At 37.6% G+C, this 22,203-nt stretch overlaps 1 protein-coding gene across 2 annotated transcripts; it reads left to right on the top strand.

The window, feature by feature from the left end:
- Positions 1-4,578: 4,578 nt before the first annotated feature.
- Positions 4,579-18,612, top strand: ccm2 (CCM2 scaffold protein). Of its 2 annotated transcripts, none has more exons than XM_079887345.1 (10): positions 4,579-5,088; positions 9,436-9,612; positions 10,903-10,986; positions 11,071-11,254; positions 11,370-11,500; positions 14,948-15,083; positions 15,287-15,344; positions 15,428-15,569; positions 15,685-15,823; positions 17,565-18,612. In XM_079887345.1, exons 1-10 carry the CDS (start codon positions 5,059-5,061, stop codon positions 17,849-17,851), a joined length of 1,368 nt encoding a protein of 455 aa, XP_079743471.1. In that variant the 5' UTR covers positions 4,579-5,058; the 3' UTR covers positions 17,852-18,612. The 2 variants fall into 2 exon arrangements, with proteins under 2 accessions (XP_079743471.1, XP_079743472.1); XM_079887346.1 differs by lacking the exon at positions 4,579-5,088 and adding an exon at positions 8,629-8,743.
- The last annotated feature ends 3,591 nt before the right edge of the window (positions 18,613-22,203 follow it).

Genomic DNA, 22,203 nt, shown 5'->3' on the forward strand with positions numbered 1-22,203 from the left:
AGAGAATCTTACCGACCACAAACTTTTGAACGGTAGCACATTTTTTTTCTTTTTACATATGGCCCACTGTTATATTTTTTTAAACCCATACATAGTACGTGAGAGTGCACTTGTTGAAATCTAAAAAGAAATAGACATATTCCCTTCTATAAGTCCTTCCATACATAAATATACAGATATAAAGACAAAATAATAAGACTCTGTTAGTTTAACTAAAAAAAGTGTGATTTAACATGCAATGTACCTGTAAATGAATTGGTTTTGTGCAATGAAAAAATATCAATTAATATGACAAAACTAACTTCAAAGAAATTATTTTTGAGGGTTAGATCATGTAAAAACTGACATTTAAGGTAACAATTGCAGGTTACTATTTTTACAGTGTTTTAATGAAATGTTTGCAGTGTGTGGTGCTTAATGCTAACCTTTAGTACTCCTCCATCATTCCCTGTACAAAATTGCATTTGTCTGTCCACTTAAACCTTTTCCTCAGAAAAAGGCTAATGGTTTCTTAAAGGGTCAAGAACCTTGACACATTGACATGTGTAAATGGTATACCATTCGCATTCAAAATGTACTATACTCATTTTTTTCAATAGAAATCCTTTATTTGAAGTGTGCAATATTTCTGAAGATGTACTATGAAATAATTGGAGAAAAAGGTTGCTTTTGCCTGAATTAAGTTTATACGCCACCATCGAATGCATGCCGAGGTTGCACATATTGAGGATTGACTGGGTTGCCAGGTGCCAACCAATGAATGAGTCTTTCTAAAGTGCAAGATAATTAAATTAAACGTTCCATTTTTTTATGTTTTTTTTTCTTCATTATCCTATATACGGTGCACTCAGAACAAACCTGAGGGTTACCTCTAGAAAAAGCCACTTGTTTACCTCCAATCCTGAGGTAATTTTCCCCCAGATTTCATTGATTCAATTGAGAATGAATGAATTGCTCTGAGGGGGCTGAGGTAATTTTTGTTGTTCCGACACTTAGCATCCAGGCAAGATAAGTGCAGGCATTAACATGGGATGCCAAGTTTCACCGCATGAGCCGCTACAAACCTCATTTGTGCCTGCTGAAATTTTCCCAGCAGACTTCAGATCGGTTGTAACGGACGAGGTGGAGTTTTTTTTTTTGTTGTTGTTGGTTTTTTTTTGCCAGGGATGGAAAAGAACATGAGGATAGACAATAGCTATCAGTGAGAATGTGCATTCGTGTGTATGTGTGTGTGTGGTTTGTAGGTCTTACCTCTTCAGCTCCATCCTTGGTTGCTGCTCAGACTCCTCCACCCCTCTCATGCGAGTGTTATCTGGGATACTCGAATGCAAAAATTAGGGAAAGATTGCTTTCAAGATAACAACTTAGATTTATAACCTGGCTAAAGGGAATCAGGGATGGGCAGGCGATTTCATGCAAGGAATTCTAATTCCTAAACATCAAAATTCAGTAATCCTCGCAATATCAGGTTTTCAGTTGAAACTATACGAAGCGTTTCCGTTCTCTGTTCCCTGTTCCCTTACAGTGCCTGTAACAGTCACCGATATTCCAATCCTGTAGGTGCTTGGCACATTGATGCACTGTTGTTTGCTGGGATATCACCAACCCTGTTATGTTATGATGTGTACGGCTACTTTAACTTGTTTTTACGGTTGTGTAACTCGGCTGCCTGGCGTCCCATGATACGTTCATAGTCCAATTACAGAATCGGTTTCTACTAACGCACTTGAGGTAAGACAGACCAGGTGATATTTTCAACTACACTGTGATATTTCCTTCTATTATTCCACTTGCGCATTAGCATGATGTGTAGTGACCAACATTGCCACGTTTGAGCAGACATAAAGGGAGGGATTTGAAACAAATCCAACCCCCGTACAGCACACGTATAATTCCGAATTGGTTCGTTTTAGATTACCGCCTTACTAGTCAAAGAAGTTACACATCAGATTAGTCGATGTTAAAGTCATGCCTCCACTTGTACATGTCTAGTGTGGGGTGGGTGAGTGGGACCAGTCTCTAATATCTAATTCTTTGTGGTGCCTTGTCTTTTTGGGTGCTTCTGTATAGCCATGGCAGCCAGTGCAGCAAACAACAATGCCAGTGTCTCTATCTCCATTCAAATTTCACTCAGTACTGTAATGAGACAGTCAATTTTGTCCCATACATGCGCAGGAAGTGCTGTCTGGGTAAATCTTTGCTAAAGGAAATGATCTGCATATTAGGCTATGTCTGAAAGGCAATACTTAACATCTGCTAATGTTGGGTTTTACACTTTTCCTGAAAAAGAGCGGCTCCATTCAATCATTTACAAGGGTTTTATGAGCAGATGCGAAAAAGGAATGAGGTTTGTTTGGGTACTAAATGACAGTTATGATGAAGTTAGCAATTTCTTTAATGATTGTTAATGTACTTCTGTCTATGCCTTCCTCTGTCTTGCAAAACGAATGAGCTGTAGTGCCAACAAGTTAATCTTTTCTCTCTGTCGTTTGTCTTGTGAACAAAAATGTCTAGCCAAATGGATTTATGCCTGCAAAAACAAAAAACAAAAAAAAAAGAAGTAAAAAAAGAACAAAATGTGTGTAGACCAATAAGAATAGAAAAAGTGGGGTACGTAAATATGGTGCTCACTGGATCGAATATTTCAACTTAAATCTGAGATGGCATTGGACACATTTTTAAAGGCCTCTAGTGGTGAACCATCTTCAGACTGCTTCTACATCCTTTGGATTTTTAGCATGTCCACAAAATGCATCCTATGGTGACCCCTCCAACACACTTGCATGTTTTCTTCAATGCAACGTCCCACCCATCGCTCCAGGGTTCTCAAAGAGCATCTATGGTCATCAAATCCAGTTCTGTACAGTGGTTCTGCAATGATTGGTATCGAAAAAGAGCCAAATGTTCTGATGACAAAACGACCACAAAACGGTGCATTTTTGTTTCTTGACCTGGTGCTTATCAACATATTCTTAAGGTGCTACCACACATGTGGACTGCAGGACCCCTGTTGTGGCTCACTAAGCAAGGCCACCGTCCGATAGACCTGCCTCTTTAAGCTCACGGACACTTTCCTCTCTGGAAGAACAAGCACCTCAACACAGTTTACAGCCAAACATCTCTCTTTGAAATATGGTGCCATGTATTATGTTTCAACCTGCACAAAGAAGCATTGGTGCAGCAAATATCTTAATTTTTTACTTCTTCCCCAAATTTCTGTTCATTTTTATGTATATTTGTTTTAAAAAATGTTTAGGTGTTTAAAATATGCACTAGGATTTCTCGTAAGTGAAAAAAAGATGAAAATGCATCATTTTGACATTCATCCAGGCCTAAAAGTACTTCTGATAAAAAGGGATCGCTAAACATATAAGGTGATTGCCGTGCTGTATATTCCTGTCATCTCTATGTCCTAAACCTATGTGTATTTCTTCTGTTATTGTAGAGTTGGCTGTATATTTTGTTGGAAAATAATCTTATGATTGATTATGGTTGTCAGATGAATTGCTGCTGATTTTTAGAGTTGTTATCCATGCTGTTGGAGACGGGTAAATCACCTGCCAAACAGATTGTGTTAGATCGTCATTGTATTTCTCACATGGGGTATTAAAGAAATAAGGCACAACATTATAAGCAAATTCTTTGCTACTATCTGTAACGTTTCTTTTTTCTTAACTGACTGTACTCATTCCTTATGTTGGGAAAAAAAAAAGATTTATTTGATGTTGTCAAATACAAATGAAAGTAAATTGTTTTGTTTGATTGCCATTATTTGAGAACAAAAACTGATGTCTAGTAATGCGTTAGACCTTATTTTTGGGGAACATATTACTAATACTGACAACATGGTGCTATGGTTGTTTTTGTAAACCTTAGTTTTTAGGTGAAAAAGGGAATATATTGGGAAAAAAGAATATGTTGAGCCTTACTGTAGATCTATATATGAGACTGTTCATCACTGAAGACTGGAAACATAATTATAGTATTTGAAAGTTAGTACATATATACAAAATTGTATGCTTTACGTTCATGCACAATTTGCCCAATGACGGATAAAAGTGGTAATATACTAATGTATATGTTCAGATGTGTATGTGAATGTATACTGATATGATAGAGATAGATTTCCCAGATTAACAGATTGTTGTTTAATAAAGATATTACGTTATTATAATTCGTTTTTATCATCAAATTGCTTCTCCAAAAATTTACTGAGTTATAAAGCCCTGTAATTTATTCGGAATACTCTTATTTATAACTTATTCATATATCTAAGCATGTAACCACATGTTCAGGACTATGGGATGCGATTTAACAATAATAACAATATAGTAATGTTATTTTGGAGGTGGTTATAATAGATAGAATATCAATAGACTAAAATAATTTGCTGTGGTGAATTTTGCATACATCTATCAATAAAAACATGCCACTTTATATATATTTTAAATAATCATTTTTAGCTGTTTTGGCATTTTAATTAAGTTATATTGTTTGAATTATATTATTTAAGTAATGTTGTGGCCCTTTAAGAAGTTTGCTGAGGCCCCCTAGTGGACCCCATTCCTCTCTGGCCCCAGAGCTACTGGACTAGATACAGAGTTACTATTAGGTTGCAGTTGTAGTTAAAGACAAAGCACCACCTAAAACGCCATAAAGTGGCCTAAACTATTTATTTTTTAGGGTTAATGAATAATACCATAGGCATTTAGTTTGTAGTTTAATGTGTTGATGAGGTTTTCTGTTTGTCTCGCAAAGCACTGTGGGTAGACGCCCTACGCCCAAAATGGCGGCAGGATTGAAAAGTTTGCTGCTGTTTTTGTTTTATTTTATAATATTTGGTCGGTCTTTCTCCCCTTTTGAATAAATCCCTATTTTTACCAGGCTAAAGAAGGTTAGTCGTTTATTTCCGATCCCCGAGCACGTGATTTGGATCGTTGGTTTGTTTAGTTTAGATCGGTAAAGCGCCGCCGTTGACGTGTATGAGGCAGATGGTACTGAACTTGAGAACATCACTGCATCTAATACAGTTAAAATGAAGAGCATTTGTACATAGAGATGGAGGATGATGTAAAGAAAGTGAAAAAGGTAAGTTAACATTGTAATGTTACGAGAGTTTACACGTGTATGATCAGCAAAACTGGACTAGTAGCTGAAAAGTGTTGACTTAACCACGGTTAAACAGCTGCAATAAACCTCTTCAGCCTCTTAAAAACACTCGGCATTTTTTTAATACCTCTTCTGATATTAAGAAGTGTCTCTAACAGTTCTCTCGTGACCGGACTGGATTTGTAACTTATGTAAATTGCTGGCGGTTTAGGTTAGTCGTGGTAAAGACGCGCAACCCAAGATAAACACTGAGACTGCGATTTCACTGCATTTGTGACAAAAATCTGTCATTCTTCTGAGTTTCTTCATGGCTTACAGTATCGCACTCTTACCTCTGTCTGAGATTTACAGAGCCCCCCTATGGCCACGTAGAAAAATATTCGAGATGTGATTATCTGGTCCGTCATTTTCTAATCTGTAAATTACTCTGTTTATAAAAAATCTTTGTAGTCTGTACAATCTGTTGCTACTCACGAGTTCATAAACTGCACCCACAGATTTACAGCATGGTCATGTTGTTTAGAAACTGTCTCTACTGATTTCTTCAACGCATATGATCCTAAAATAATATAGATTTGCCTTGCAATATATAAAATAAACAAACTCCCCAGCATACAGTACATATGTCACCAAAAACTACAAATAAGACACTAAAGTTCGACAAAAAATATTCTTAGATCTTTGGCAAAATAATATAGATCTTAAGCCTAATATTGTAAATCTAGTATTACAAGAATATATATGTAGCTTATGTGTGTGTATATATATATATATGTGTGTGTGCGCTGTCAAATTGTCAAAAGTTTGTGTTTACATAATATGTGTGTGTCTGTGTATATACATACACACAGATATATAAATATGATAATATACACACATACTATGTAAACTTTTGTTAGATGCGATTAATCGATTTGACAGCACAAATATATATATATATATATATATATATATATATGTGTGTGTGTGTTTGCATGTTTTATATATATATATATGTGTGCGTGTGTGTGTTTGCATGTTTTATATATATATAGGCTATGTATATATATATAAAACATGCAAACACACACACACACATATATATATATATATATATATATATATATATATATATTTGTGCTGTCAAATCGATTAATCGCATCTAACAAAAGTTTACATAGTATGTGTGTTTTTTTTCTTTCTTTTTTTTCTTAATATTATGTATATAATATTTTTAGTAATTTTAACATCTAGCCTATGTTTAATAAACTATTCTTGTTTTATAGTTCATCCCATATTAATTAGCCCTATTTAGTGAGCAGTTTTCTAAATTAAGGGAATGACTCTACAAATCTTTTTGTCAATCTCTGAGTACAAATCACAAAATCGAAGGTACAGTTTTTACAAATTTGAAAATGAGGAAACCATTTATAAACCGGGAGCACAGATTATTGGACCTGAAAAAATCCCTGGCTCTACTGGATCTCATCTATTCGATGATTAATTTAATAAGCCTACAGTAACGGCGCTATCTGATGTGAGGAATGGCAGGATCACAGACAGGGTTTTTTTTCATGATGTGACCTTTCCTATCCTATCAGCGTTGTATGGTAGGCGAGGTGTTTCCATGCCGAGCTCAGACTTTCCTCCTCATACGCAGGGGAGAATGGAGGGCTGGGCTCTCCATATATACAGACAGGATGCGACGCCCCCTGTGTCTGCCTCTTAATCACCACTGTTTCTTCCCCTCAGTCAGAGAGGCCACACAACATCCAAATAAAGCAAATCATTTGACATCCACTAAAGTTAGTCCGTTTTGGGATGGGATGGGATGCGATGTTGTGTGATCTTTCAGAGGTTTGGATTTTAGTACCTTATATTGAATGTTTTGGTTGTCAGATTGAGCTGAGAGGATAAGTTCCCCCCAGTGGCCACAAGCTGGAGCCATTGAGGCATTTACTGTCAAAGTCAGTGTAAAAGAAAAACTATGGATGGGTGTGTTTGGCCAGTTTGTTTTCATTAATAGTCATTTGAAAACCTACTGCAGATCCACAATTAGAGTATGTAATAGTTGTATAATTGAAATGTTGGTTTGTAAACCAAGAAACATGCTTTTTATAATAGGCCTAAGTATTCATTTTTTTGTTGCCAATTGCTAATGTAAACACCAGCAAGACACAAACTGATACAAACCGTTTTTGTAAAACCTAAAATAGACAAACTTCTATAGTATCATTCATGTTTGCATATGCACTACTGTGCAAAAGTTTGGAGTCTGTAAGATTATTTGAATGTTTTTCAAAAAAGTATTATGCTAACCAAGGCTGCATTTTATTTTATCAAAAATAGAGTATGAAGTATTATTACAATTTAAAAGAGCTATTTTTCAATTTTAATCTATTTTAAAATATAATTTAATCCTGGTATGGCAAAGCTGAATTTTCAGTAGCCATAACTGTTCAGTGTCACATGATCCTCAAACATTTCTTACTAGCTAGGCTATGTTGTTTACCGTATCGATGTTGAAATCAGTTGCTGCTTAATTATTTTGTGGAAACCATGAACCAGGATTTTTTGTTGAATTGAAAGTTAAAAAAACCAGCATTTATTTGAAATAGAAAACTTATGTAGCATTATAAATGTCTTAGCCTACTCTTTAACTGTAACTTTGGGTCATTTAGTCATGAAAAAACATCTTACTGACGCAAACTTTTGAACAGCAGACAGTGTGTCTTTTTAATCCAGGTGAGGATCACCTGTGCACCTTGTTTCCTGAAATTTCATCAGGACACAGACTCATGAAATGTTGATGTTCCTGTAGTGTCTCCTTCCTTGGCTGTTCAATAATTTAATAAGTGAGAGAATTAGGCTTGTCTCAAACAGAATATGTCTTGGATTTATTGATGAAAACAGACATGAGAATATTCCTGTCTACATGGAATGTTTTTGAATACCTTATATATAAGGGCTCCTCCACCTTGTTCAGGCCAAAGACCTTTGATGGATATTAAAATGGAGACAGGGCTCCTGTTAAATACTGTATTTGCCTTGCCTGTTTAAAAATTCTTATTACCATATTATGTATTTGTATTTAAGACATTAAATCTTTATTTAGTGTCAAGACCCATATATTATTATTTTACAAAATTCATCATAATGTGAAATTTGGCTTTACCTTTAATAGACTTTTAGACTGTATTATTAGACTCTGAATGGCATCATTATTTTTGGCAGTTCCTCTTTATTACTTCCTACCCAGCCTAGTGTTTTGCACCTAAATAATTCAATTCCATATCCATGTTAATATCCATTTATGCCATAATTGGAGATCAACTTATTGCAGGGACGACAGTTTCACGTACCTTTTAAAAGTTTGTTTGAGTGTATCATCACAGGAAATGGCGGTTTCTGCTCTTCCTGATTGCATGAACTATAGCTTAAATCAGAACGTGAGCGTTTGTGTGAGGACGCGCGTGTCGTGGGGTGTGGTTTCTCTTGCTTCTTTGAGGGAGTTGGCCCAGATCTCATTTGTCACTAGCCACATGCGACCTGTTTCGAGAGCAGCGTGCAACAGTAGTCACCTGTTGTAGAAGACAGCTGTCGCACGTCGCCCGTTTCCATTGTGTCGTCGTAGTGGCTGGTCATGGAGACAGAGGTAGGGCTCGCAGAAATCATGTTACTTTTCTGAAATGTAATTTCAATGTGCAGTTTACCATTACAAATCCTCAGACTTTGAAAAACAATGTGGTTGCTTAAACATTTGGTCCGCCTCCAGTTTTCAGCCTTAACTACTTTCAAGAGACTTTTCTGTTGGATAGCAAGAAGCTGACATTAGTGGTTGGGTTTACCACAGATTAAATAGCAGTCTTTTTCCATGGATGTCGATGTCATTATGCTTTGCAAAGGTGTATGGTTTCATAAAAGCCCTCAAGCCAATGTAGTGCCAAGACTAGTTGGTTATGTTATTGATTTTTTTTTTAAGCCAATAGTGTATTTAATTTGGAAGGACAGCATGTCAATGCATATATTTCACTGATTATACTGAATGTTTTAATGTATAAGATACTTGTTGAGTCAGCGCAACTGACACTTCCATGTAGTTTGATGTACTGGCAGGCTTGGGATGGTTTTAGTTGTCACAGTTGCCCCATCAGTCCAGATCACAGAATTCAAAGATGTTGTGGAAATCCAGTATATAAATGTGAAGTGTATACAATACATTAGCTAAAATCATTTTGGCATAGCAAGCCACTGACCAAAAGCATAAAATTATGGTCACACTGAAAAAAGCTTGTGTTTTGACTTCCTCTGGTCGTGGTGTGATTTCCTCTTTCTCTCTTTCTGCAGCCAGGTATTGTGTCTCCATTCAAGCGAGTGTTTCTGAAAGGAGAGAAGGGGAGAGATAAGAAGGCTCTAGAGAAGTCCACTGAGCGCAGGGCCCTCCACACCTTCTCCCTCTCTCTCCCGGACCACCGTATCGACCCAGACATTCTGCTCAATGACTACATTGAGAAGGAAGTTAAGGTATTACTCGCATTCTAATTTAGGTTTTTCTGTTATGTGCTTATATTTTATTGTTTTGATTAGGGTAAAAAAAAGCTTCAAGTTAAAGAACAACTCATGAAACTGTACTGGTAATGCAAATAAATGCTGCTTAACAAATAGTCATGCATAGTTAACATATCAAATTGAAAAGGTGGAGAATACACCTCTCATATCTTTTGTTGCTGATTTCAAATGTGATTCGTCCAATCAAAATCAAGAGCATGAAAATTAACTCATCGCTCAATTACCCTTAAAATTCTTCTCCTGAATTCAAGCTCTTCATTTGAGGGTATGCACGTGACGTCACTGTCGGCCAGAGGGACTGCAGTTACGCCCACTGAGTGGCAGAAAGACTGAGCGGCAGCATTGGTTTTTGGCGTGAATGCCACGAAAACATACAAAACACATCTAAAATGGGAAAGAGCTTTGTGACTATACAACTAGATTTGACATGAAATCTGAGGTATATTTTTACAGACTGCCGAAAGCTACAGAACAGATAAGCAAATGGATCGCTGGAATTCATAAACAACTGGACTACAGCCAGCGAAAGGTGGATTTGCAGTTATCATTTTGTGTCAATATGCTGAATTTAGGGGTAAAAAAATCGAACCCTATATATTGTATTGTTATATATTGTATTGACTACTCATCAATTAAATATTTACCGCCTTATATTCTGCATGGATGTTTTTAAATAAACACTGAAAAAACGATACTATAAGTTTTAGGGCTGGACGAAATGATGATATATATAACACTGATATGAGTGATCACCCAGATATTGTATTTATACAAAGCGCTCACACGCAAATTTGCTTTATGTATTTCCCTGCCGTCGAAATCAGGGACATATAAATGTCAGGAAACACGATTCCTGGCTGCATGTCAATATCCATGGATCACAGGATCTTTGGTAAGTTGTAAGGAACACTATATCGAGTCCAACCTTTAGTTTAAACTGATAATCGTTTGTTTTACTTGCGTTTTCGCAGTTTCCCCTATTAAATCCAGTCACGCAGCAGCTCTTTTGCCACTCTAGTCCGGCTGAGGGGGTGTGTTCCGGTGGGAAAGTGACGTCAATGCATACCCTCTATGTACTTCCTACCTGCCTATCCTAAGTAATTGATATCACAACTCTGGATCACATCCTGCAGCATTTTGTTAGTCTCCCAGGGTTGGGTTCTCGGCCCGCTTCTATTTGCTTTGTAAAGTGAACTTGTGTTCTAGAAAGGCTCTATACCATTATTGTTGTTATTACTGTTGTAGTATCTGGGACAGCTGACCTCAGTTCCTGGATATCTGAATCCCTCCAGTCGCACAGAGGTTCTGCAGCTTATTGACAATGCCAGGGTAAGTGTGACAGGCAGAGACTGTGCCTTATTTTGCAATGTAAAGAGATAAATTCCCATATTGCTTCTCTTATGTCTTTTGCAGAAGTCTCACCAGTTGGCAGGGCAGCTGACATCAGAGCAGGATGCTGTTGTCAGTCTGTCAGCATACAACGTGAAGCTCGTGTGGCGTGACGGAGAGGACATCATTCTTCGGGTACCCATCCACGACATTGCGGCTGTGTCATACATCAGAGACGACTCACTCCACCTCGTGGTGCTAAAAACAGGTACGCGGTCTTGTAGTCAAACAAATCAGAACACAGAAATTATGACTATTGTTGGGCTGTTAAGGATAATGTGTGAAAAATAAGCTTGGTTTTTTCCTTACTGTTTTGTTTGCAGCTCAGGAGCCCGGTGGGTCCCCATGTCATAGTACAGAGATGTCAAAGTCTCCTACTTTAAGCTCTCTGTCAGAGAGCGGGGCTGTGCTTGTGGAGGTGTGCTGTCTGCTTGTCCTGGCTGTTGACAACAAGGTTAGTTTTAGTCATTCAAAGCTACAATATGTCATTTTTTTTCACCACTAGGGGTCTCTAACCTCTTACAGCAGGGATCAGCAACTCCGGTCCTGGAGGGCCACTGTCCTGCAGAGTTTAGCTCCAACCCTAATTAAACACACCTGAACAAGGCAATCAGTGTTTTCAGGATTACTAGATAGATACAGGCAGGTGAGTTTTTATCAGGGCTGAAGCTAAACTCTGCAGGACAGTGGCCCTCCAGGACCGGAGTTGCTGATCCCTGTCTTACAGTAACAAAGGCGTAGGTTGATGACGCATAAGCGGAATTATGGAACTTGTCGTAATGCTGATGGATCTAAAAATGTTTATGGATGAGTGAATACGTTGATGTTTTTAACATGACTGTGGTATGAAGCATGGCACAATTGCTAATGAGAGACAGATATCAGCGCCACACGCGAGTCCCGCGGATATAAAGGAATAAGAACATTTCATTCTACCGAACTACCCGCAAGTGCTGAATAATACTCACACAGGTCAGTTTATTAGATGAATGAAGCTTGTGAGGTAACGAAGCGCTGTTTCACTTGGTCTACACTAGGGCTGCACGATGTGTCGTTTAAACATCGATATCGCGATGTGCGAATCCACGATAGTCACATCGCAGGATGTGCGATGTAGGGTGTCGTAGTTAATCCGTGATTCATTAACCTTACGGGCCAGCTGCTCCCCGGCCTTTTTAACACATATGATTCGCGGATTAATTGCACATCTTAACCATCATAGAGTGAAAGTTTAACATTTGCATGTGTTTTTAAGTCCTGTTAGTTTAACAGGGCGCATTTAAGAACGAGCAGAGCGAGAGAGCCCCGGCCGCGTGCGCGCTCACCTTCACCGTCTTCAAACAACACGAGCGCTGTCTTGCTCTCTCTCTCTCCCTCGCGAGTCGCGCATATTAATCAAAATCAATTGACACGATGGAGTCGAACAAAAAAACTATCCAGTGATGAAATATTTTCTGTGTTGACAAATATTGTGCGATATCCTAAACTGCCGAGGTAATTACACAACGCGTGCCGTAGACTCGCCTACATGTCAGATTCGCGAACTAATGATTCCTTTGAACCCAAACCGATTCAATTTAATGAATGGTTTTTAAACAACTGACCTGTCCAACACTGAACTCACGAGACGTCTAAATTGGTGTATAAAAAAAAAAAAAAATCGGTAGCACCTTACAATAATGTTCTATTTATTAAACTATTTAACTACTTTAGTTAACATTTACTATTAGTAAACTGCACTTCTACAACATTGTTAATTTCAACATTTCGGCTATATAGCCTTATTGAAATCAAAAGTTGTACAGTATGTGTTAACAGTAATGCACTGTGAAGTAAAATTACCAAACAATCAGCTGTATTTTTATAAACTAAGATAAACAAAGATGAATAAATACAGTAACAAAAGTATTGCTCATGGTAAGTTCATGTTAGTTATTAGATAGCCTACATTAACTAATGTTAACAATTCAAACCATATCCTAAAGTTACAAACAAATCATTTAATTTAAATAATACTCTTTTTAAATCATTTAAAATGAGAATGTAAGTGTGTTTACCCCACATTTGTTTGTAAGAAAAAAATAGATTAGATTTCATTTCATATCGCAATATATATCGTAGAAAAATAAAATATCGCAATGTCATTTTTTCCTAATATCGTGCAGCCCTAGTCTACACTATCACACTAAACTGCATTTGAGTGTGTTGAAAGTTATAATGTTATTCTATGTGTTAGTTTATCTGTATGAGACTAGCAGTAAGCTAGATCAACATTAGAATAACATACTGATCATATTCTAACATTTCATCATGTTGAGCTATATAACATTGATTAGTTTTATGTACATTTGCTCACCTTTCTAATAAAGTACACGCAAGAGCGGAGTCTCTGTCAAGTGGAAGTTAGTCGCGGACGTGGAGCTCTCGGCATCTTGAAAACGCCACGCTGATATTGATCCTCGTTTTAGTTCTCCTTTTGTCCCAAAGTCTGCTTGCTATGGTCCATAATGTTTGAACGAAACAACAACAGCGTGAGCATACAGCTAGAAGTAACGCAGTTGTTCACGTCTGTGGCCATGGTTACTATGGCAGTACTTGCGGAAACCAGGGATAACGCGGATATTACGTCATTGACAGGCGACAATGACCAGGGATGAGCCATTATTTAAAATTCGAATTACTCTGAAATTAAAAATCTTTGGGAACTTTTGGGATATTGTAAGTACACATCTGCAGGAAATACATCACACTGTGCAAGTAATTTTTGATATTTTATTACAAAAATCTTACATATTGTACCTTTAAAGGACACCTATTATGCACCTATTGTTTTTTTTTACCTTACCTTTTAGTATGTAATATAGCTGTTTGTGCATGTAAATGGGCTGCAAAGTTACAAAGTCCATGCCAAAAGGGAGTGAATCACTCCAATAGAAAGCACTTATCTGAAACACTCATTTTTAGTCCTGCCATTATTTCTGAGACTTAGCTTTGTCACCATGTTACACATTTGCGCAATGTCCGCCTACTGGCTGCTTTGCCCCACCCTCAAATGATTCTGCTATCTTGAGGTGATGCTGTTTTTATTTTCAACTGCTTATGAAGCCTCAGCTTAAGCTGAAACCCGATTATGGTAAGGGACATTACCATTTCCAACACACACTCTAAGCAGTAGACTAATCACAACAGACTGGGCTAGATGACCAATCAAAGCAGACGGGGCTTTTTGGAAAGGCTGTTTTAAACAGACTAAAACATAGTGTTTCAGGCAGAGAGGGTGAAAAGAGGTGCTGTTGAAAGTACAGTATGAGAAAAAATAGTTGTTTTTACTTTAAATCATGTAAATGGATTCAAGCTGACTAAATTATTCTAAATTCTTAACATTTAAATGAGCATAATATGTGCACTTTAAAAGGGCCTTGTTTTTATTTGAGAACTAAGTGCTTAAAGGGATAGCTCACCCAAAAATGAAAATTCTGTCATCTTTTACTCCCTTTGTTCCAAACCTGTATGTGTTTCTTTCTTCTGCTGAACACAAAAGAAGATATTTTGAAGAATGGGTAACCAAATAGTTGATGGATCCCATTTACTTCCATAGTATGGAATAAAATACTGTGGAAGTCAGTGGGGTCCCAGCAACTGTTTGGTTACCGAAATTCTTGAAAATATCTTCTTTTCTTCATGAGAAAAATAATTTTATGATAGTTTGGGTGAACTATCGCTTTAACATTTGGTTTAACTTGCTTTGATAAACCATACAGAATTTAGTTTTTGATTAAACAGTATCTTTCAAGGCTGTTTATCGCATAAACTACAGATTTTCTGAAGGTTGTTTTCTATATGTTACCTCAAATCAATAAAAACAGCAGGTGTCTGATTATCATGAGCTCTTGTTTTGCAGGCTGCAGCAGAGGAGCTCTGTCTTCTACTCAGTCAAGTCTTCCAGATCGTCTACACAGAGTCTACCATTGACTTCCTGGACAGGGCCATCTTTGATGGAGCCACAACACCCACCAGGCATCTCTCAATCTACAGCGGTGAGTTGAGCAACAGCTTTTCTTTATTTTGGGATTTTCCAGTAAATTTGTTCTTGCCCAAAACCACTGACCACCGTCAGTTTCACATCACTATTATTTCATCTGGACCATATTTATGTTTCCTGGAGCTTAGTCTGTGAAATATTGACCTTGTAGCAAAATGAAATAATTCTAAATATTTCCTATGTTTTGTCCAATAAAAGAGGACTCCTCGAGCAAAGTAGATGTCAAAGAAGTGTTTGAGACAGAGGCAAGCACATTGTGAGTATTGCTTCAACTGTTCTCTGCGGTAATGTGCTACTTTTTCTGTTGACTTGAGCAATCATGTTTTTGTCCAATCTCAGTTCGTTCCAGAGTTCTCTAGAGGCGGGGCACTCCTCTAGCCCCTCCCCCTCCTCCACCCCAGCCTCACCACAAACCAAAACAGCCAGTGAGAGTGAACTGAGCACAACAGCTGCTGAACTGCTACAAGACTATATGACCACAGTGAGTGCATAAAAGTACACCTGGATGTCTGTTGTTAGTTTCTCTATCTTCAGAGTTCTCGCATATTAAATGTTTAGTTTTTACACTGTTGTTTTCCTGTTATCCTCTGCAACAGTTGAGGACGAAACTGTCGTCTCAGGAGATCCAGCAGTTTGCCACACTGTTACACGAGTACAGAAACGGAGCCTCCATCCATGAGTTCTGTATCAACCTGCGTCAGCTCTATGGAGACAGCAGGAAGTTCCTCCTCCTTGGTTAGTTACATGCTGGGCTGTTCAATTGGTCTTTTAGTGTTTTTTTAATTTGTTTTTAAATGAGAATTAGAAGTGTTGCTTTGGCAGTAAATTTAAGTTTAAAGCTATGTTGAAAAATACAAACAAATTAATGCTAAATAGAAATATTTAAAACAAAAAATTAACTTAATAAAACGTTTAAATTAAAATAACTGAAAATATGAATCAGAAGCTTAATTCAAAATAATAAATTAATAAATGCTATAATCAAACTGAAAAAAAAATACTATATTTAGGATATATATATAATCCTAAAATAACACTGGTTAAAAGGACTTTTGCTGCTTCCTCATATTAGGTATAGACGACTAGCGTTTTATTTAAAGTGAAATGAAAGAAGTCAATTCATATTATTCATCTTTAAAAAAAATCTCTGAGGTTCGCTTATAAGAATATATTTTTTAATTGTATTAAAAAAAAAAAAAAAAAAAAAAAAAAAAAAAAGTAATATAAAATGTCACGATTTGGATTTTCCACCCTCTCGCTGTCCTGGAACAACAAACACAAAGTGTGGCAATGATAATCTCAGGTACTGTTTGTGCTTTATTTAATGTTAAAAGCGTGTAATGTGACTTTGAATATCATTTAGTGCTCCAGCTTTGTAGCTGTAAAAGCAACAATGGATAATTCACCTCAGATCTTGAAATTAGTAGTATTTTTAACTCAGTAGCCTATGTATTTGAATAATGTTTAAATGGTGTAATATTTGTGAATCTGATTATGTGGCCTACTTATCCATTTTCTTGCGATTGCCATCAAGATTACTCTGGTGATGTGCACTTGACGCGAGAGCCTGCCCACATGCTGTTCTGATTGGCTGTGGGTTTTGATTGATTTTTACGCATCTCATAAATAAACAGCTTCTTGTACAGTTCTGAAACTTACGTCTAAATAGTACAAGCTCCCATCAAGACTTACATTTGTTCTTAAGGCCATTGCACACTGAGTCCGAAATTCGCATCCGAAATCTTCGCACGTTAAAAAAAAAATTCGACCTCACGTTATGTCAATCACGCTTGCACACTGTCTACGAAACTTTCGTCCGTAATAAAAAAATTCGGATCGGGTTCGATTTTCTGTGTTTTTCGCATCCACAGCCAGTATTTTGAGAGTTTTTTTTGACAATTCAGAGCCACGTACCGTACAAGCGAACGACAAAATCCAGCTGTTCTGTCTGCCCAGCGCGTGTGTGTGTACCTTAGATACCTTAGATACTGCCAGTCTCTGTTCAGGATCGATTAGTTCATGGAAATTGGTGGTCTTCTTTTTAATATGTGGCTCCAGTATCGCTAGCAAAGCATCAAACTGTTCCACTGACATTCTGATGTATTTTGAATCGCTCGGGATAATTTCGCAACTCCTTGATAAGGAGGTGAAAAAAACTCTGCTTCCTCTCGGCGCAATCTCAGGATTGGATGGACCCAATATTTCCTCTTTCTTTTTCTCTTTTTAAGAAAGAGGGCAACAAAATCATCCTCACTGCTTGACGAATCCATTTAGTATTTTTTGCGTTTTTTTCCGCAAAGATTTAATAAATACGCATCGGACTCAGTGTGCAAGGTTTCTGTGCGTGACGAATTTTAAGGCTGACGAACACGAAAAAACGCATACGAAAATTTCGTGTGCAATGGCCTTTATGCACCGGTGTTGTAGAATCTCTTCATTTGTCAAATCTATTCCTCTTTTCTTTTCTTTACTCCAGGATTGCGGCCTTTCATTCCTGAGAAGGACAGCCAGCACTTTGAGAACTTTTTGGAAACCATCGGCGTGAAGGACGGCCGCGGCATCATAACGGACAGCTTTGGCCGCTACAAACGCACAACGAGCTCTGCGTCAGACTCCACCACCAATGGAAATGGAGCTGCAGGCGGTTCAGATGAGGGAACGGCAACCTCTGAGGGCGACGAATGGGACCGTATGATTTCAGACATAAGCAATGACATTGAAGCGCTAGGAAGCAGCATGGACCAGGACGGTGTGTCGTCTTGATGTCACGGCGCTCGGTCAGTGTGCTTTAGCCAATCACCACTTGAGATAATCACATGGGCCGTAGGTCCGTATTGCTGTCCATCAAATCTGACAATGCTGGAGTTTGGATACTGTATGGATACTACTTCCTGGCTATCATTCTTATTTTTATATGTTGTGCCATATTAACTCAATTGTGATTTTCAAGACCTGTGATAGAAGGATCGTCTTTTGCTGTGGACAGCAGTTTCGTTCCTCTGGGATGTTTATTGGCAGTATCTGCTACCACTAATGAGAAACCTTGTTGCTGGTAGATGTTGCTCTTTCACACTGATCTGAGACCAGTTTGTTAGTATCTCATTTAATAGTAAGCTGACTTCTGATCAGTGTGAAGAGGTTCATTCTACCTGGAGTGTGGAGCATTGCCTAGTGGCCTTCCTAAACCGTGTTCTGGATTGCCTTCTGTGTGTCGTAACCTGATGGAAGTGAAGTGCAGTATATTTCCTCCTGCACTGAAGTGCTAATCAAAACTTGACCCTTTTACACCTATATATTATCTGGTCGATGTTTTTTTTTCCTCTAACATATATTTTTCACTTCTTTATATTTTCTTTCAGCCAGGATTGGTTTTAATTACCCAGTTATTATCATGTGGGTTTCTTCAGGTAGGAAATGTAGCACTATATATGTTTGGTTTTGATTGAAAACCTGGAAAAATTTGGTTATTAGACAAAGCCAGTTTTCTGGCTGATTGCAATATTCAGTACCCTGCATTACATTCACGTCCCGTCATTCATTGTATCCTCCTCAGTTTTCGGTAATCTAACATTGTGCCTTGCAGGATCACTGATTGTATCATCCAACAGGGATGCAAGTACTATTCTGTAATCTGTACAGAATGTGACTGAAGTATGAATTTATTAAAAAGTGCAACACTTACATAATCATTTATTGCTTTTTGTCTCATTTGAGCAACTACCAGAGGGGTTATTTTACTCCAGGATTGCGGCCTTTCATTCCTGAGAAGGACAGCCAGCACTTTGAGAACTTTTTGGAAACCATCAGCGTCAAGGACGGCCACGGCATCATAACGGACCTAGCCTACCAACTACCAGAATGGGTATTTCACACAACCGAATGGATTTACCTGCTTACCATTACATTTTACAGGTTTTGTTGGGCTTCTTTTGGAACCTATACTGTGCATTCTCAATTAGGCTTCTTTTAATCTGTTTTTTAACTATTGGTTGAGCAACTTCGCTGATTTTAAATCTTAAAAAACGGATTTGTTATTATGAAGTGTTGCTTTAGAACAGCTCCTTTTTTATGTTCAATGTGGAGTAGGAAATAATTTCCACTAAATCAAGAGTTTTGATTGCTGGTGGCTGTGTAACATTGTTGCCAGCAGGGGGCACACAACATACAGTAGAAATCCAGATTGCCCCTCATTAGCCTTCTGCAAAATTAATAATTTGTTCAGGGAGTTATAAATATCTATTGTACAGATAGATATCTTAAAGTACTTGCTCACATTTCAAACTAATGACCAATGAAAACCTTGACAGAAATAGACATTTAAGTAGAATCCCTGACATAAGCATAAGCCTGCTCGATTTATCCAAGTGTGTAGTTATCACGCAACGATAAGGAGGATTAAATGTGCAACAGTGTACACTCTCTCTCATTAGTGCACTTTTACCTCTGAAACAAGAGGCCATTGCCCTGTAATGACTTTTTTGAGGTTACCTAGTGGGTTAAATTTGAATAGGCTAAACCTGTGCTTTAAATCTGCCTTTTTAATTATTTTGTGCTGGAGTCCTTGCCATAAAAGCAAGATCTGTGTCCTCAAAGACACCGACTGGCATTATCACATGGCTCCAGATCAAGCTTTGACATCCGGTCATAAAATCATATTATTGTTCCTCCCATCTCTCATTGGTGGTCCTTAAAACGACTGTACCAAAAGTTTATTCGAGCAGAAAACGTTAGCTTTATTTATAATATGCCTCTTGAATATGAACATGGCTGTTTTTAACATAACTTTGCTCACACAGCACATACTCGTAATTCCAGGGTGCAGGCATCCGTAAGACCCTCGTTCCTCGCTGTAGCCAAAAAGAGCTGCTGTAGGGGCACACAAAAGGGTGTCAAAGGTCAATATCCTGATCCGGAGATAACAAGGAGCTGGGAGCATATGTCATGTTAGATGTCATTACAGCAAGATCGCTGCATTTGAGACAATAGCACAGAGAGACTCGATCTTTTGTTTGGGGCGAATGGTGGAAGAGAATAGCTCTAAAACGGCAGCTGTCTTGTTAGTTTATGAAGGCTGAACAGAGTGAAACTCTGTCCGCCTACTTTTTCAGCGGCCTTGTTTCTGGAAGTATTTTTCGAAGTCTTTGATAAACATTTATGCGTCATGAAGCAAATGTCAATGAACAAATTTGATACAAAAAGACAAAGGTACAAGACTGTACTTAACGGCCTTAATGAAGGAGAGAACTACAATCCCATGAAGCATTGCGAATGATATAACCGAATTAAAAACTTCTACATTTTTACATTTAAAGTGATTATATTTAATTTAATTTTTATTGTATTTTATTATACTTGTGTTTTATTGGAGTGGATGGGCGGTTTGATTCTCGGATTGGTGGAAATTGTTTGTGCAGAATTATGGGTAATGTAGTTTCGCTCTTAAACATGATAAATTAAAAAAATAAGTTGAAATAGTGCGAGTTGATGGCTTTAAAAAAAAAGCATTTACCATCGTTATCATTCTAAATAAATTCCCCTGTGGAGAAAATGAATGGAATTTTTACTTCTGCAACTCGACTGTTGCACTCTGTGGCTTTGCACAAAAGATGCAATTTTCCAGTACAAACAGTGAAAAGTCTCTGTGCTATTTGAATTTGAATGCCAGGTGCTCGATTACTCAAATTTGAGGTCTTTAGCTACTAACTTTTGTTATAATAATATTTAGCTATAATACTGGGAGTATTGCAACTTCTAATTGTGAAACAGTGTTGAATATACTGTACTTTACTACTGTACTATACTGTACGTGGGGCTGAATTTCAACTATCCAGAATGCTTAGAGAGAGTTTATCATTAATCAAGGCTTGTTTGGCCGTACACAAAAGCCAGTCATTGAGAAGGGATGTGAAACACTACCTTCCTGAAAGAGGAGGTTGGCTTGAAACACACCCTTTCAGCTTTTGTTCAGAGCAGGTTTCACTCCATCTTTTGAAGAAACGTGAATAAGAAGGCCAAGACATTTTCTCTGAGGTAGACCTATTGTTCCCGCTGAGAGCAGCACAATATTCACATTCATTAAAAAAAGCACTGTAAATGTTCAAGATTAACAAGAAAATCAATTGAACCAAACTATCGCAGTGTTCAAACAAACAGGAAACACCTAAACGTCCATGAATAAGATAAATGAGCCTTGTAATGGCACTTATTATCATGACCTTTGAACATATGCTGGAGTTTTTGTTTATGAAAACATGCCATTTGAATGATGGAGATCTTCTGAGACGCTCTTCCTAAATTGGGCAAAACAGAACCACTTAAGAGTAATTGCTACATACCGTACTTAGAGATAGGCATCAGCTCAATGAACTGAAAGCGGTACAGTGGTGACCCTTCTTGCTTATTTTTATGCTGACATACTAACTCGGCAACAATGTACTGTAAAACATTTATTCCTGTATTATATGGATGAATTATTAGAAACTTTCTGTGAAAAAAAAAAACTTGCATGCTTCCCCACATATGCTCTATAGACTGGGATAGTATTACACTGTACATACCAAATTATATATTTACTGTACATTCCAAGTATAATAATATACCAGGTAAGCTTTATTGTATCTAACCACAACCAAGCCATGTTTATAAGATATGGGTGCATTTTGCCATATAAAATCTTATAAAGAGCAGATATGCAGATTGATCTAAATGCTTGAGGCATTTTTGTAATATATATAAGCAAAACTGAATTAAGGCAGTAGCTCTGTTCCAAAACGTGATCTGCCCCACTACGGCCTAGATCGCAATCATCATGAAACCTCATATAAGTGAACGATTTGGAGTGCTCTACATAGGCAGCAAGTCTGTGTGCTTTCCAAACGGGAGACTCGATTCATTTTAAGTGCAACAGTCGGGTTCCTGAAATCAAAATAGCACTCGTTTTCCCCACAGGGGAATTGATTTTTAAAAATAACTTGTAACACATTACTACGGGGCTGTTGAATGCTTGAAACTGATTGGTTTACGAACGTTCTAAGGTGTGCAATTATTTTCAGGGAAAAGCACGGCTTAAGTAGTTCCAGGCAGGTCTTTCTTGACCGCATTACAGTGCCATATCA

This window comes from Squalius cephalus (genome assembly GCF_949319135.1).
Source record: "Squalius cephalus genome assembly, chromosome: 12".
Classification (NCBI taxonomy): domain Eukaryota; kingdom Metazoa; phylum Chordata; class Actinopteri; order Cypriniformes; family Leuciscidae; genus Squalius; species Squalius cephalus.